The following is a 17,407-nucleotide window of genomic DNA, read 5'->3' as shown; positions in this document are numbered from 1 at the left end:
TATGAATATGGCAAATTAAAATCTGTTTGGCAGCTTGTTTTTCTTTTTAATAATCTCCGCGGTATTCGCGCTTTATAAGTGTTGTTGGTAATTCAAGCAAGTATAATAATATGCACAAGACATCTTTATAATAATAATAATATGTATAATTATCTTATAGAACTTTTACTATTAAAAAGGTATTATTATTCCATAAAAAGAAAGATTCTATATTAAGTTTATTTCAATTAATCCTTTGGATAGTATTTTATTCTTATTATAGAATTAGATTTGTTTCAAAAATATGAACTTTTTTAACTTTTACATTTATATATGTGGTTTTAAAAATTGTCTTCTGTTTGATTGTTATATGATGAGGTATTTAAATGTGTAAAATCAATCCTTATAATGTATATACCAACAATCAATGTAGTTTAATGTATGTTGTTTTACTATTCCCAATTGAAATAAATTGAATTTCTTATTGTTTTACAATCCTTTAAACAATTGAAAAAAAAGAGGAAACTCTTACATGGAAGTTATTAGATCACATGATTGTTGTTTTAGATTGTACATATCAAAAACTTTAAATAAAAATACTTGGCTAACAGTTTGAGATATTTTCATATTACTGAGATGAGTATGAAGGGAGCAAAGTTCATTTATGTCATCTTCATTTAGCCCCTGGTTGATATTTTGAAGGACAAATTGCAGATACCTCACAGCTATGTAACTTGATGTACCTGAAATCAGAATGTGAATGATAGCATTGTAAAACTATTCTTATAGTTCAATTTTTGTATTGTCACAAGCTTTATCTATAATACAAAGTAGCTTGATGTCTGTCCGTCCGTCTGTCCGTCCGTCTGAAGCTTAAGATCTTGGTAACCACCCCCCAAAAAAAAAAAAAATTCTTGAGAAAACATTAGACTATGAGCAGCACCAGTAGTAATTTTCTTGAGAACACATTAGACTATTTTTTTACGAATTTTGCGAATTCGTTATTTAAACGGGAAAATGTTTTCCTGCTGGGTAGGTGCGAAAATTTGCGATCCGTTCTGCTGGGTAAGTATTAGAAGATGTATTTATACCTCTTGGGGCAAAGCCCCTAGAGGCTAGGGGCAAAACCGCTAGTCTATAATACAAAGTAGCTTGATGTCTGTCCGTCTGAAGCTTAAGATCTCAGTAACCACTGAACCGATCGGATTCTACTCTTTAGGGTATATGCCTATTGATCATGTGGTGGTTTTAAGCTATTTTCTTGAGACACTCCCAACCCAACATCAAAATAAGAAAACAATCTAAGACAATCAAAAGATTATATTTTATATCCATTGTCCCATATCCCTATATGTCACCTTCTAAATCAAGCTCCTCACTTTCCTTGTTTTGTTTATCGTCATTGTTCTTTATAACTCTAGATTGTCTTGTTCCAATAATATGATTTACATGGCCAAGCATTCTAAAAATAGAAGGAATTAATCATAATTTTATAACATTTTTAAAAAAGTTTTAATTGGATATATATTTATCTTTTGTTGAACAAACCTGTCTATTATACTGGTAGGGCCCTTTTCTTCCTTAGCTCTTCCAGATTTATCTTGATCTAGTTTATGGATACTTGTAATTTATATTAAAAATTGGATAATTATCAATAATTTTCAAAATTATTTTAATCTGAAAAAATTAGAAGATTTATAAACAGAATGCCCCTTTTTAAGATGTAGCATGTGTGCTATTTATTATAAGGGGGGGGGGGGGGGGAAGTTTGTACAGTTATAGGAAATGAAATTCAGTACCAAATTTTGCCCTGGCCGTTTGGGCTTGTTTTTATAGTTATCAACCTAATTCTTTTTGTAAGCGCTCTCATATGATTGGATCTACCTGTAAAACTTTAAAAATTGAATTTTGGGACTTTCCCCTAAAGGGGCTAGTGGAGCAAAAGACCCCCAAACACTAAAATTTTAAGTTCTGAGTCTATTTTCTGAGATATTGAGACGATTTTTTTAATGAAAACACTTTTTAACAAAACCGAACTAAATAGCCAATACAAATTTCATTTTGGGACTTTCCTTCTAGGGGCTAGTGGAGCAAAAGGCCCCCCAAACACTAAAATTTTAAGTTCTGAGCCTATTTTCAGAGATATTGAGACGATTTTTTTAATGCAAACTTTTTTCACAAAACCGAACTAAGTAGCAATTACAAATTTCATTTTGGGACTTTCCTTCTAGGGGCTAGTGGAGCAAAAGGCCCCCCAAACACTAAAATTTTAAGTTCTGAGCCTATTTTCAGAGATATTGAGATGATTTTTTTTATGAAAACTTTTTTCACAAAACCGAACTAAGTAGCCATTACAAATTTCATTTTGGGACTTTCCCTTAAAGGGGCTAGTGGAGCAAAAGGCCCCCCAAACACTAAAATTTTAAGTTCTGAGCCTATTTTTAGAGATATTGTGACGATTTTTTAAAATGAAAATATTTTTAACAAAACCGAACTAAGTAGCCAGTACAGATTTCATTTTGGGACTTTCCTTCTAGGGGCTAGTGGAGCAAAAGACCCCCAAACACTAAAATTTCAAGTTCTTAGCCTATTTTCGGAGATATTGAGATGATATTTTAATATGAAAATATTTTTAACCAAACCGAAATAAGTAGCCATTACAAATTTCATTTTTGGACTTTCCTTCTAGGGGCTAGTTGAGCAAAAGACCCCCAAACACTAAAATTTTTAGTTCTGAGCCTATTTTCAGAGATATTGAGACGATTTTTTTAATTAAAACATTTTTAACAAAACCGAACTAAGTAGCCAATACAAATTTCATTTTGGGACTTTCCTTCTATGGGCTAGTGGAGCAAAAGGCCCCCCAAACACTGAAATTTTAAGTTCTGAGCCTATTTTTAGAGATATTGAGACGATTTTTTTTAATAAAAGCATTTTTAACAAAACCGAACTAAGTCGCCATTACAAATTTCATTTTGGGACTTTCCTTCTAGGGGCTAGTGGAGCAAAAGACCCCCAAACACTAAAATTTCAAGTTCTTAGCCTATTTTCGGAGATATTGAGATGATATTTTAATATGAAAATATTTTTAACCAAACCGAAATAAGTAGCCATTACAAATTTCATTTTTGGACTTTCCTTCTAGGGGCTAGTTGAGCAAAAGACCCCAAAACACTAAAATTTTAAGTTCTGAGCCTACTTTCAGAGATATTGAGATGATTTTTTTAATGAAAACATTTTTAACAAAACCGAACTAAGTAGCCAATACAAATTTCATTTTGGAACTTTCCTTCCAGGGGCTAGTGGAGCAAAAGACCCCCAAACACTAAAATTTTATCTTCTGATTATGTATTTCAGTTATTTGAAAAAAAATTTCATTAAAAAAATCAGCCATAATATCTTTAAAAATAAGCTCAGAACTTAAAATTTTAGTGTTTGGGGGTCTTTTACTCCACTAGTCCCTAGAAGGAAAGTCCCAAAATAAAATTTGCAATGGCTACTTAGTTAGGTTTTGTTAAAAATATTTTTATTTAAAAAAATAATCTCAATATCTCTAAAAATAGGCTCAGAACTTAAAATTTTAGTGTTTGGGGGCCTTTTGCTCCACTAGTCCCTAGAAGGAAAGTCCCAAAATGAAATTTGTAATGGCTTCTTTGTTTGGCTTCTTTAAAAATATTTTTATTAAAAAAATCGTCTCAATATCTCTAAAAATAGGCTCACACCTTAAAATTTCAGTGTTTGGGGGGCCTTTTGCTCCACTAGTCCCTAGAAGGAAAGTCCCAAAATAAAATCTGTAATGGTTCCTTAATTCGGTTCTGTTAAAAATGTTTTCATTAAAAAAATCATCTCATATCTCAAAAAATAGGCTCAGAACTTAAAATTTCAGTGTTTGGGGGGCCTTTTGCTCCACTAGTCCCTAGAAGGAAAGTCCCAGTATAAAATCTGTAATGGTTCCTTAATTCGGTTTTGTTAAAAATATTTTCATTTTAAAAAATCATCTCAATATCTCTAAAAATAGGCTCAGAACTTAAAATTTTAGTGTTTGGGGGGCCTTTTGCTCCACTAGCCCCTAGAAGGAAAGTCCCAAAATGAAATTTGTATTGGCTACTTAGTTCGAGTTTGTTAAAAAGTGTTTTCATTAAAAAAATCGTCTCAATATCTCTGAAAATAGGCTCAGAATTTAAAATTTTAGTGTTTGGGGGTCTTTTGCTCCACTAGCCCCTTTAAGGGAAAGTCACAAAATGAAATTTGTAATGGCTACTTAGTTTGGTTTTGTGAAAAAAGTTTTCATAAAAAAAATCATCTCAATATCTCTGAAAATAGGCTCAGAACTTAAAATTTTATTGTTTGGGGGGCCTTTTGCTCCACTAGCCCCTAGAAGGAAAGTCCCAAAATGAAATTTGTATTGGCTACTTAGTTCGGTTTTGTTAAAAAGTGTTTTCATTAAAAAAAATCGTCACAATATCTCTAAAAACAGGCTCAGAACTTAAAATTTTAGTGTTAGGGGGTCTTTTGCTCCACTAGCCCCTTTAAGGGAAAGTCCCAAAATTCAAGTTTTAAAGTTTTACAGGTAGATCCAATCATATAAGAGCGCTTACAAAAAGAATTAGGTTGATAACTATAAAAACAAGCCGAAACGGCCAGGGCAAAATTTGGTACTGAATTTCATTTCCTATAACTGTACAAACTTCCCCCCCCCCTTGACTTTCTAGGATATACTTTTATCAAAGTTACCTGTATTAACAATGTTATCATTTTGATCTGAAGTGTTATCATATCCTATTTTGATAGGTCTTACTCTCATAATGTTGTCCTGTCCTAACATTAATGAAGTTGCATATTGTTCAGGATTAGGAAAAACACCTTCATATTCATCTGCTGGCCTGTACTCCTCTGAATTATTCAATTGTTTGTTAATCTAGCATTAATTGTATCTAAAACTATTTGGGAATAGGTATCAAAACATGTATCAAATTATATAACTCCCCCCCCCCCACTCATAAAAAAAATCAGTGTGTGCAACTTCCCATGTAAATTTGCGTAGAAGGAATACCAAAATTTTGTGTAGCTGTATTCCATGTTACACTTGGATGTCATTGTTTTTCCATTTAATAACAGAAATTAATTTTTTTCTTCTATGTTTTACTTAGTAATTTGTTTAACTGCTTGGCTTACCCAAGGAGCTAAATGGATCTGAATAATTTCTAGCTGCTCTGAGTTGCTCAAACTCCTGGAGCCTTTTTCTTCTACGACCAGCCATAGCCATGTTCTCATTGTTAGCGCCATTGTTGGCATTAGCAATGTTGATATTAGCCAGGTTATTGTTATTCCTAAAATTTCAATATTTAAATCTCTGATATATTTATTGATAAATATAACTATATTAATAAAAATACCTGTTATTATTATTATTGTTGTTGTTATTATTGCTGTTGACATTGTTAGTTGTACTGATAATTGAGTTGACAATTGCAACTGCGAAGCTGAAATTAAGAAGCAAATTTTCTTTGTTTAATTGCCTTTGCAAAAATTTCAAATGGCAGAACAAATGATCATTAAACTGTTTTTAACCTATTTTTAAAACATATATAAAAAATATACTATGACACCAGTAGAATGAGACTGCAGAGCCTAAATTTGAATTAAGTCCCCAATAAACTTTTTTTGGGGGATTTAAATATTAATTTTTACTGTTGCCGTGATCATTTTGATCCGAGCAAAAGGTCTTTTTTTTATTTGGGTAAAATTCGTAGCTTTTAGAGTGTTTTGCTTCATAAATATTGTATTCTGGTATAGAGTAAAATTAGGCCTTATGATTTTACTATAAAAATTCACTAAAAAGTTAATTCTTTATAATATATCAACGAATTAACATTACCATGATTGTGTTCTCTCACTTATTTTAAAAACATAAAAAATGGCTGTAAAGGGTTAAATAACAACAAATGTTTATGCAATACAACAAATTTATTTTTGTCACATATACAAATGTGTTATAAAATTAGATTATTCAAACTTATCTTTTAAAATAATTTTAAAAAGTATGTATCTTTTATGTGTACGGTTTTCATTCTTTTCATTTTAATTAAATAAAAAATATTTAACTACATTGAAAATAAGTCACTTTGTGAAAACACTCTTTTTTTGAATTGTAAAGAATTATATAAAACAAGTCTTCTTATTGGTTAGATTTCAGAATTATTTGTTTTATTGTAAATGTTAGATTTTTCAATGAAATTAATTGTTTTGGAAAAAAAAAATATTTCCAATTAACAGAGTAATGTTTTTTTATTGTATCAATATAAAGTGAATTATATAAAAATGTTCTGTAAGCCACAATATTACCCGAAGTAAAAAAAAAGCTTTTGCTTCGGTCAAAATGATTACAGCAACACTAAAAATTAATTTTTAAATCCCCCCAAAAAAGTTTACTGGGGACTTAATTCAAATTTGGGCTCTGCAGTCTGATTCTATAGGTGTCCTAGTATATTTTTGACCCCCCATTCAAAATTAGGTTAAAAACAGTTTAACACATGTGATTGCCAGAACTAAAACAGCAGAAAATAAATGTATAAGTCTAAACAAAGTTGCAAAACAGCTTAAATACAGTACACATTATAGAGGTGCAAAATCAGATGAGGTGCCGAATGCATGGGCTAAAAAAACTGGTTTTAATCTTATGATTGTACATTTTTATATTTGTGGAAAGCTGGATATAATACGATGCTAGACATAGGTTTTATCGTATGGATGAGAACCAGTTCCTATCCACCGGATTCGAATGAAAACGAGAATAGTAATTTCTTGCATCATATTATAAATAGCTCTCCGCGGATATAGAAAGACAATTATGAGATTAAAAACCAGTTTTTTTAGCCCCGAGGTGCTGAAGGCTTCGGCTAAAAAAAAGTTTTAGGGACATTATAGAGGTGCAAAATCAGATGAGGTGCCGAATGCATGGGCTAAAAAAACTGGTTTTAATCTTATGATTGTACATTTTTATATTCGTTGAAAGCTGGATACAATACGATGCTAGACATAGTTTTCTTGTATGGATGAGAACCAGTTTCTATCCACCAGATTCGAATGAATACGAGAATAGTTATTTCTCGCATTATATTATAAACAGCTCTCCACGGATATAGAAAGACAATAATGAGATTAAAACCAGTTTTTTTAGAATCGAGGTGCTGAAGGCATCGGCTAAAAAAACTGCTTATGATTGTACATTTTTATATTCGTAGAAAGCTGGATACAATACGATGCTAGACATAGTTTTCTTGTATGGATGAGAACCGGTTCTTATCCACGGGATTCGAATGAATATAAGAAAATGTCTTACCCCCTAATCATCTGTAAATATTTCAACATTTTATTGATTACTAGCGGCTACGCCCCTAGAGGCCTCTAGGGGCATTTGAGGAGGAGAGAGTCGAATTTGATAATTCAATTTCTTATTTTAGATTTTAAAAGAAAAAGTAAAAAAAAAATTACGTTTGATGTTTGTTTTTCGTTGAACTCTCTTTCTAAAATTTAGAAATTTAAAAAAAATTTAATTTCTCTAGGGAGGGTGGTGGTACCCTCCCCCAAAATAGTTATAAACCTTCCCGGGACATATGAGAATCTACCCTGTTAAGGAGAACCCGATCGGTTCAGCGGTTAGCGAGATCCTTCGGTACAAACAAACACACAGATAAACAGACAGACACACAAACATCCTGTTACTTTAGTATAAGGATATTTTAACCTGAGAAATCCAAAAGCCGACATACCACTTGGTTCATCACAAACTAATCAATATTTTAAATATATTTTAACATACTTTTCTTATGTATTTCGTATATAATTTTAATGAATAAATTTCAAATATTTAGTATAAAATTTACATATCAAAGGTAAAGTTAAAGCTTTTATAATAAGGCTTAAAAAATTTCTACCTGGAGGCTTGGGGTTGGACATAAATATAACTGGTGAGGTTTTTCTAGTCCTAAAATTTTAATAATAATATAATTTTGAGGATATATATGAAAATTATAAACTAGAGCTAACAGATTTCTTTGGTAAAAATATATTTTCTCAAAAACATTTAATCTTACATTTTAATCACAGAAATTAAGGTTTTATACATAAATAATTAACAATGTAATATATTTGGAATAGGAATTAAGTTGCTTTGTTTTTAAGGAAAATTTTTGTGTTATTGGCTTTTTTTATAACATATTGTAATCTTAGAGTAGCTGCGCTTCTTTAAAAAGGTTAAAAATGATAAAATTATTACCCTGGCGATCTTTTCCACCTCTGATGTCCCTCAGTGACGAGATAATCCTACTCTCACGAGAACAAAATATAAATATTCATGTTTTTTCCTCATTTTACATAATACTTCAGGCAGGGGCGTCTAAGCTTTTTTATTTTGGGGGGGGGGGGGTTATCACCACTTTACCCCCCACCCCCTTGGACGTCCTTGAGTTCAGGTATAGTGTATAAACAACAAGCGAAATAAATCTTAGATAATATTTGGGGGGCAAATGGAGAGATCGTCAATTTTACTACATGTTGCCCCCCAACAACAGCTGAAAACCACGTATAGGCTTCATGATTTTTTTCGAATTAATTTCGTTCTTGGTATAAGCTGATAATACTTTAGGCTTCACCCTAACCTTCAAGGGCTTCATTTTCCAATATTTCACAATTATTAAAATAAAAATCATAGGTTTAATAACAGTTTTGTTAGACTGGGCCTTCGGCTCCTTGGGTATATCAAAAACTCTCTATAATATGATGTCATATATAATTATTCTAATATATATTTTTCCTTGTTGAAGTCGTCTGCATAGTTTACTAAATCAGTCAAAAAAAGTCTAAATAGAAAATTTTAAAACAAGGAAGACAGCACTCATAAGTCTGTTTGTTTGTCTGTCTGTTTGTTTGTAGCTAAGGATCTCGCCAACCTCTGAACCGATTGGGTTTTCCTTTACAGGGTAGCTTCTCATAGGTCCCGGGAAGGTTTATAACTATTTTCTTGGGGGGTGGGACACCCCTAACTCCTCTAAAAAATGGAAAATACCACCCCCTCCCAAAAAAAATTTCTTTTTAAAACTAAAATTAAAATATCGGTGTGGACTACTACCCCCCCCCCAAAAAAAAAAAAAAAATTTTCCTCCACCCCAAAGAAATTTTTTTTTACATTCTTATTTTAAATCTAAAATACGAAAATTTGGTTTTATCAAACCTCTCGGGGCCCCCCAAGCCCCTAGAGGCTAGGGGCGAAGCTGCTAGTTTCTCATAAAACACACATTTATTGAAAAACTTAATAAAAAAGGCCTGGGGGGATATATCCCCCCCTCACCCCCTCCTCACTAGCCTCGCATGACAACCTTGTTTCATCCATACTCCAAGATGTTCTTTCCATCGCCATGTTTGATTCTAATAATACCATTTTCTTTCTAAAATTATAAATTTCACTGACGCCTTGATTTAAGGTTTTTCATATGCAATCACAACCAGCGAGAGAGGGGACATTTGGCTGTTCATTACTACACTAGGGCCCAAAGTTTAATAATACCTAACGTTTTTTATTCGTATCCTTAACAACTTTTGGGGACTTTTGTGAATTTTGATACTTAAGTACAAGTATAAGTATTGAACATGAATAATAAAAATCACTTAACACAAAACTTTACACCAAGCACTACTGTACCTAAAATAGGATAATAGTTAACTGTACTTTTTTCCCACAAACTTTCATCACAAATGATAGCTTTAGAACGAGGATGACAACATCCATAATAGAGAAGCTTAAAGCAATTAATTTAAAAGGAACATTCATATTTGAAAAGTAAAATAACAGAGTTGCGTTGCTACATTTATCATATCACGACGAATATTCAAGTGCGATCATGCAATTTCGTTCAATTCTAAAATGTTAGATTCTCTGTAAAATATTATTTGCTTTGTGCTGACCTATTTAATATGATCCAAACGATCCAAAATCCTCAAAGTTTATAATAACGTTATCTTAGTTGTTGACTTAACAACTTTGGGGACTTTTGATTGGTTGGCTAATTAAGTTGAATGTTCAAACGTTTTAAATACTAATTTAAATCTACTTAAGAGGTAATTTTGTGTATCATATTTGTAAATATACATCAATATAGCGGCCATTGTGTTATCCCTTTAGATCCATGAGGTAGAGACAGCTTATAGTAGGGAAGGAAAATTTGTAGAAAATCTTCGCTATTAATAACAGTTTCGCTACTTTCATTAAATAACGGGAGAAAATATATATTAGTATTAAGCTTACGGTGTCAGTGAAAGCAAAAGTGAAACGAATTATTAATCTTCATATAAATACTTTTTCTTTCATTTAGTAAAAACAGTCAAGCATTTTTTTCGTGCACAGTATTGTGTGTTAAAATTGCCCTGTTGTTTTAAAACAAGTACACAATTGTTTAGGGTATTTTTTAGGCGTAGCAACCTTATATAAATATTGTTCTATGGTCCATACTTCTGGGATAATCAAGATTTTACGGTATTTTTAGTGAAGTATTTTCGTATTTTTTGCAAAACTTCAGACATATTTGACGAACTCTAATAAAAAATTTCTATTGATAAACAAGTCAAACATATATTCAAAATCTTACGTTTAATTTTAGTTATCATTATAAGCTTTACAACTCTATTATCATCTAATCACGCAGGTGAGCTGTAAAAATCGTATAAATAGACTTTAAATAAAGTTGATTTAAAAAGAAAAGTAAACTGTAATAGAAATTATAATTATAACAAATTAAAAGGCCAGCAATAGCATATTCTAAGCTTATGTTGCTATTTGCTATTTGCATTAGTTCAACACTCATGAATGTCCAAAAAAAATAATATCATTAATTTAAAAACAATTGCTTTATCAATATCCATGTATTCCCTGAGCTGGATCTTTAAATCATTTCAATGGTGCGCGGGGTGATTTAGCGCACCATTGAAATGATTTAAAGATCCAGCTCTGCTGAAGATGATTAAAGAACCTCCACAGATTATGACGTCATACGATAGAATAGCCAATGAGAGACCAGAGGTGGATTCTTTAAAATAATTTGCCCCACACTAATCGCTTAGTGGGGCAAAATTGTTTTCGTGAAAAATCCTCCAAAATCACATAAAAAATCTACAAAAATTAAATAAAATCTTATGTTCATAACCCTTCTATGATTTAGTTTAACTTTTGTAGATTTTTAATGTGATTTTGGTGGATTTTTCACGAAAACAAATTTTCCCCATTAAGCGATTAGTGGGGCAATTTTTTAAAAAGAATTCACCTCTGTATACACTGTAATTGACCAATGGTAAAATTTATGCTGGCCTCTCATTGGCTATTCTAAAGAAACCATATAATTCTATCGTATCATAATCTGTGGATGGACTTTATTCATCTTCATCCCCGCTGCTACTAATATGTCATATTATTGTTAGATAAAAAATGTTTGAAATAGTAGATATGTATGGAAAAATCCTACAACAAATGAATAATACCTCAACACAAACTATTTATGAAAATAAAGTTATAAAGTAAAAGTCATTTATCTCTTGAACACCATTATTTAGCTATTAAATACAGACATCTATCTTTAACAGTACCTAAGACTATTGTATTTTTGTTGAGTAAATCGGACAGATGCAGCTTATACCAATAACAAAATTAATTCGGGAAAAAATCACAAAACTTATAAAAGGTTTTCAGCTGTCGTTGGGGGGAATGACAACACATTGTAAAATTGACGACCTCTCCATTTGCCCCCCAAATATTATTTTCGATTTATTTCACTTGTTGGTTATACCTTATTATATGGGACGGATGGACATACACTGTTATAAATTACCTACTACCAGTGCAGAGCTGGATCTTTAAATCATTTTAGTGGTGAGCCAGATCGAGGTGAGCCGAATTTCAGCCAATCACAGCGCGGCATTTCATAAAATGCTGTGCTCTCATTGGTGGAAAGTTTGCTCACCCTGATCTGGCTCACCACTAAAATGATTTAAAGATTCAGCTCTGAACGCAGCTTGGTTTTGGGGTGTTGGTTAATTTTATCATTTATGCATATTTTTCAATAAGAATGTTTTGATTTTGGACATACCTTCGACTAAAGGGGAAAGGATAAGTAACAAAATGAAATATACCTTCACACAAGGCTCTCAAACTTAAAGTTTTTTATTGGGGGGGGGGGGGGCAGTACAAAATCTCATCAGGAGGTTAATTGATTTGTTTTTTTTTAGTGAGTTTGGATGGAAAGATTCAGCCAATGAGTTGTTTGATCTTATACTTGAACATGATACTAACCATGGCTGGGGAGGTACAAGGTATGTACTAATTTAAGGGGCGAAGCCACTCTATAAGTAAATGCGAGTCCTTATTAGAAATTGATAAAAACGAGAATTTTACGACTGGCAATAAGGATGTTTGGATCATGGAAAGAAAACGAAGTAGCGGGTTTCATCACATTTACACAGTAGCTTTTGTCAGCTTATTTTATTTTAGGTTAGGTTGGGTAAATTTTTATGATAGTCCTGCAGGGTTAGGGCCCCCCTCCTCAGAGGCTAGAAATGAGAAAAGCTAATGTGAAAATACAACGAAAACCTCTACTTTGTTTTCTTTCTATGATCAAAAGACAAATAAGCTGAACATTAATTTCACCTAAAATCCGCTCTCAAAATCAAAGAAAGTCATAATAACCTAATTTTAAGCCTAATTGTTAAGCTTTAAGTACATTTATCTAAATTTATTAGTAGCGAAGCTACTCTATAATTCACAATGTCCGTCCGTCCGTCCGTCCGTCCGTCCGTCTGTCCGTCCGTCCGTCCGTCTGTCCGTCCGTCCGTCCGTCTGTCCGTCCGTCCGTCCGTCTGTCCGTCCGTCCGTAATTAATGAATTGGGGAAACGTGATTTTCTCGGCTCCTATAAAAGACAGAGAGCTGAAATTTTTTGACAACATTCCCATCATTAAGGAGCACAATTAACTATAAAACATCAATGGCGGTCGGACCACTTTTTAGCAGGTTTTAGGCTATTTTTATATTTTTTCAAATTTTCCTCATAAATTGGGTGTTTGTGGTCCGATTTTCAAAATTTTTTCAGTTAAAGATATCAAAATTAAATTTCCCGTCATTTGAAGAAAACAACAATGACAGTCAGACTTCCTTTTTGCAGGTTTTTGGCTATTTTTATATTTTTTACATTTTCCCCCATATCTTTGGTGTTTATGGTCCAATTTTCGAAATTTTTTCACTTATAGATATCAAAATTAAATTTCCTGTCATTTTAAGAAAACAACAATGAAGGTCAGACTTCCTTTTTGCAGGTTTTTGGCTATTTTTATATTTTTCACATTTTCCCCCATATCTTTGGTGTTTATGGTCTAATTTTCAAAAAATTTTCAGTTAAAGATATTAAAATTAAATTTCTGGCGTTTTAAGTAAAGAAACAATGGCGGCCAAACTGCCTTTTAGCAGGTTTTTGGCTATTTTTATATGTTTGACACATTTCCCCATATCTTTGGTATTTTTGGTTTAATTTTAAAACTTTTTTGCATTAACAGTTTCAAAATATTTTTTCTCATTGTTATGTGCATCTAGTATGTAATTTACCTTAACCGTTTTCATCATGCAAATACAAACAAGGTTTCATGTTTATTTTCTCCAATAAATCTATTCTTGATTTTAATAAATACACTTTAAATCTACTTCTACGTACTCCCATCCACAATTTTTTGTGCTTCGCTACTTATGGATGTTGTCATCCTTGTTTTCTCTATTTTTTTAAGAATCAAAAGGGCTGTGGATATCTCTGACAAGAGTGGAGTTCTATATGTTTCGCTAGGTAAATTTTTTAGTAGCGAAGCTACTCTATAATTCACAATGTCCGTCCGTCCGTCTGTCCGTCTGTCCGTCCGTCCGTCCGTCCGTCCGTCTGTCCGTCCGTAATTAATGAATTGGGGGAAACGTGATTTTCTCGGCTCCTATAAAAGATAGAGAGCTGAAATTTTTTGACAACATTCCCATCATTAAGGAGCACAATTAACTATAAAACATCAATGGTGGTCGGACTGCTTTTTAGCAGGTTTTAGGCTATTTTTTATATTTTTCAAATTTTCCTCATATCTTTGGTGTTTATGGTCCGATTTTCGAAATTTTTTCAGTTAAAGATATCAAAATTAAATTTCCCGTCATTTGAAGAAAACAACAATGACGGTCAGACTGCCTTTTTGTAGGTTTTTGGCTATTTTTATATTTTTCACATTTCCCCCCATATCTTTGGTGTTTATGGTCCGATTTTCGAATTTTTTTCAGTTAAAGATATCAAAATTAAATTTCCTGTCGTTTGAAGAAAACAACAATGACAGTCAGACTGCCTTTTTGCAGGTTTTAGGCTATTTTTTATATTTTCCAAATTTTCCTCATATCTTTGGTGTTTATGGTCCGATTTTCAAAATTTTTTCAGTTAAAGTTATCAAAACAAATTTACCGTCATTTGAAGAAAACAACAATGACGGTCAGACTGCCTTTTTGCAGGTTTTTGGCTATTTTTATATTTTTCACATTTTTACCCATATCTTTGGTGTTTATAGTCCAATTTTCATAAATTTTTCAGTTAAAGATATTAAAATTAAATTTCTGTCGTTTTAAGACAAGAAACAATGGCGGCAGGTTTTTGGCTACTTTTATGTGTTGATATATTTCCCCATATCTTTGGCATTTTTGGTCCAATTTTAAAACTTTTTTGCATTAACAGTTTCAAAATATTTTTTCCCATTGTTATGTGCATCTAGTATGTAATTTACTTTAACCATCTTCATCATACAAAATAAAACAAGGTTTCATGTTTATTTTCTCCAATAAATCTATTATTGATTTTAATAAATAAACTTTAAATCTACTTCTACGTATTCCCATCCACAATTTTTGTGCTTCGCTACTTATGGATGTTGTCATCCTTGTTTACACTTTTATTTGACTTCTTCTCAGTGTACTTATCTAAATTAATGTCAAGATTTTAAATCTAAGAGAATTATCATTTTTTATGATTTTCTCAAAAATAGTTGAGTATCAACAAATTTTCCCATTTGTAGTTGAATATCCACGTAGATCAACTACTAAAGCAGATTCTAGTCCAGTTTTTCTCTCACAGATGTCTCTATCTGATATAATATCTTAGATGCTGGATCAGACACAGAAGCATGTCCTACTATAGCTGATTCTAGTGCAGTTTCTCTCTTACAGATGTCTCGATCTAATATATATTATCATAGAAGCCGGATGAGACATAGAAGCGTATCCTACTATAGATGATTCTAGTGCCGTTTATCTCTCACAGATGTCTCTATCTGATATAATATCTTAGATGCTGGATCAGACACAGAAGCATGCCCTACTATAGCTGATTCTAGTGCAGTTTCTCTCTCACAAATGTCATTTCTTGCAATGACAGTTTCTATATTTAGGTGAAATTTTGTTTATGATAAAATAATCTTATAGTTTTATTAAATATCATGTTTTTAACTTTCCTGAATATTTGTGATGCTTACTTAGCAATGTCCGTTTGTCCAACTGTAAGAAATAGAATTGGGGAAACATGAATGTACCGGCTTCAGTTCAAGAAAAACAGCCGAAAGGTATTGTGTAGGTTTCCTAAATTTATGAGCATCAAGAATATGATTTTCTTGGTTAGTCGGTGAAGCTACATTTTTGTTACTTCGCTTCTTCTGGATGATATTGTCCCTGTTAAGTGTTTATTTTTCTTTAGTGTTGTGGCAAACATCTCTAACAACTTAAACAACAACAATAACAATAACAATGACAACAACCTCAACTTTGTCCAACAACAAAATAATAATCTCAACATGAATTTGAACATCATTAATCAGGTTAGAATTTGTTCAATATCTTTTTATCGAATCCTCTCATAGGATTATTTTTTTTGTAATATTATTGAAATACTTGGGAATATTCAAGTATAATTTTCTATAGATAATTTTTTAGCTTAACTTGCCTATAATACTAGATGTCTGTCTGTCTGAAATAATATGAGAGAAAGATACACGCTTTAGATGGTTTAGAAATATGTTTTTTTCATTGGAATGATATCTATGACACATTAGTATTTTTAAGGATGTATTAACCTTGGTTGCTTTCGATTAACTATGAAATAAATTTATAATTTCAACACTTATCTATGTTTAATCCTGTGTATAATTATTTAACATTTATTAATTATGAATTATAATTTTAAAATGGAAATTAAATAGATGCTTTTAAATTTTATAATGCTTAATTTACATTTTTTGAAAATATAAGGTTTATTTTGTTTGTTTGTTTTAGATTACTATTGATCTGCCCCCGCCCATTCCTGGAAGAAAGAAAAGAGAAGCAGCCCCGCCCTCTGTGCAACTACAACCTTTGAATTTAAAAACGTTTTTGGAAGAGTTTGTTGAATTAGTTGTAGGCATTTCTGTCAGACCTTATCAGGATTTGTACTAGGTTTTGTAATGTGATTGTGATTTAAAAATTTCCTACTTTCCCTCAATGTGCCCAGTCAAGCCCAGAACTCCCTAACTTTAAAGAGAGAAATTTTTTGTTTGTTTGTATATTACTTTTGGTAAGGCCAGGTTAGGTTATTTTGTGTACAAGGTAGCCCTGCAGTGTTGGATGCACTGCAGGTATAGATCCTGTATGGATAGTCCCTCCCACAGGGTTTAAGCATCGGAAAACAATTAAAATGTTATATTTTTCCCATTTATTTTATAAATAAAAAGGGAGTGAGGAAGGTTCGGTGCTTGCTAGACATTTTGAAGGAAAGCAGCGATTATTGTTTCCTTAATATAATAAATAAGTTAAATGAATCAAATTTCATAATTGATTATAAGTTAAATCTCATAGATTATCCAAACAGTTTCTATATTAGAGTTTACTCTTTATTTTCCATAAAAATTTTGCTGCATTGCTACTTAAAGACATAATTGTACCTGTCAGGTCACAACTAATCATTTCCAGCTTTTGTTGCTATCTAATTTATGCTATAAGTATAAATTTATAGATTCATAAATTATATTCCTTTATGTAAATAATCAAAGATAAATAAGTTACAATAGTAAAAAAAATATTTATTTTTGCCCGCAAGTTATTTCTACTTTTACTTTGTCATTTAGACTTTAATCAGCTTTTTTGTCCTAAGCAACTAATTCTTTATACCTTTATAATAATCTAGATATTTTTAAATTAACAATTTTCTTGTATCATCTATTTAGATAGAAAAGAACAATAATGAAAGAGAGTGATAAGAATTGTTTAAACAAGCTTATTCTGGTCTTTGTCTAGAAATATTTAGTCTTAAAGTCATTTACTGAACAAAAAGTATAATTAGGAATGAGTTAGGTTT

General features: G+C 31.7%; 2 protein-coding genes across 2 annotated transcripts; one reads left to right on the top strand and one right to left on the bottom strand.

Annotated features, from left to right (window-relative positions):
- Nucleotides 1-201: 201 nt before the first annotated feature.
- Nucleotides 202-8,367, bottom strand: LOC145320386 (uncharacterized). The gene is made up of 9 exons (XM_080162793.1): nucleotides 8,258-8,367; nucleotides 7,917-7,966; nucleotides 7,727-7,769; nucleotides 5,376-5,462; nucleotides 5,155-5,309; nucleotides 4,714-4,872; nucleotides 1,528-1,585; nucleotides 1,338-1,441; nucleotides 202-722 (listed from the first exon to the last, which is right to left on the bottom strand). The coding sequence occupies exons 2-9, from the start codon at nucleotides 7,936-7,938 to the stop codon at nucleotides 508-510; spliced, it is 843 nt and encodes a 280-aa protein (XP_080018919.1). The 5' UTR covers nucleotides 7,939-7,966; nucleotides 8,258-8,367; the 3' UTR covers nucleotides 202-507.
- Nucleotides 8,368-11,452: 3,085 nt separating this feature from the next.
- LOC145319834 (uncharacterized) lies at nucleotides 11,453-17,048 on the top strand. Its single transcript, XM_080162201.1, has 6 exons — nucleotides 11,453-11,544; nucleotides 12,253-12,336; nucleotides 13,797-13,852; nucleotides 15,374-15,473; nucleotides 15,776-15,896; nucleotides 16,351-17,048. Exons 1-6 carry the CDS (start codon nucleotides 11,456-11,458, stop codon nucleotides 16,507-16,509), a joined length of 609 nt encoding a protein of 202 aa, XP_080018327.1. The 5' UTR covers nucleotides 11,453-11,455; the 3' UTR covers nucleotides 16,510-17,048.
- The last annotated feature ends 359 nt before the right edge of the window (nucleotides 17,049-17,407 follow it).

This window comes from Acartia tonsa, chromosome 5, assembly GCF_053477335.1.
Source record: "Acartia tonsa isolate MP-2025a chromosome 5, ASM5347733v1, whole genome shotgun sequence".
NCBI classification, from domain to species: domain Eukaryota; kingdom Metazoa; phylum Arthropoda; class Copepoda; order Calanoida; family Acartiidae; genus Acartia; species Acartia tonsa.
Note: the sequence above shows the minus strand (reverse complement) of the source record. Positions and strands in the feature narration are given on the sequence as shown.

Bases quoted from the DNA above. Each gene is read 5' to 3' on its own strand.
- LOC145319834 (XM_080162201.1), top strand. From the start codon at position 11,456: ATGTTTGAAATAGTAGATATGTATGGAAAAATCCTACAACAAATGAAT. The intron at 11,545-12,252 runs GTAAAAGTCATT...GTTTTTTTTTAG, and splicing joins TATGAAAATAAAGTTATAAA to TGAGTTTGGATGGAAAGATT. The intron at 15,474-15,775 runs GTGAAATTTTGT...ATTTTTCTTTAG, and splicing joins ATGACAGTTTCTATATTTAG to TGTTGTGGCAAACATCTCTA.
- LOC145320386 (XM_080162793.1), bottom strand. From the start codon at position 7,938: ATGTCCAACCCCAAGCCTCCAG. The intron at 7,770-7,916 runs GTAGAAATTTTT...AATATTGATTAG, and splicing joins GTCCAACCCCAAGCCTCCAG to TTTGTGATGAACCAAGTGGT. The intron at 5,463-7,726 runs GTTAAAATATCC...TCTTAATTTCAG, and splicing joins TCGGCTTTTGGATTTCTCAG to CTTCGCAGTTGCAATTGTCA.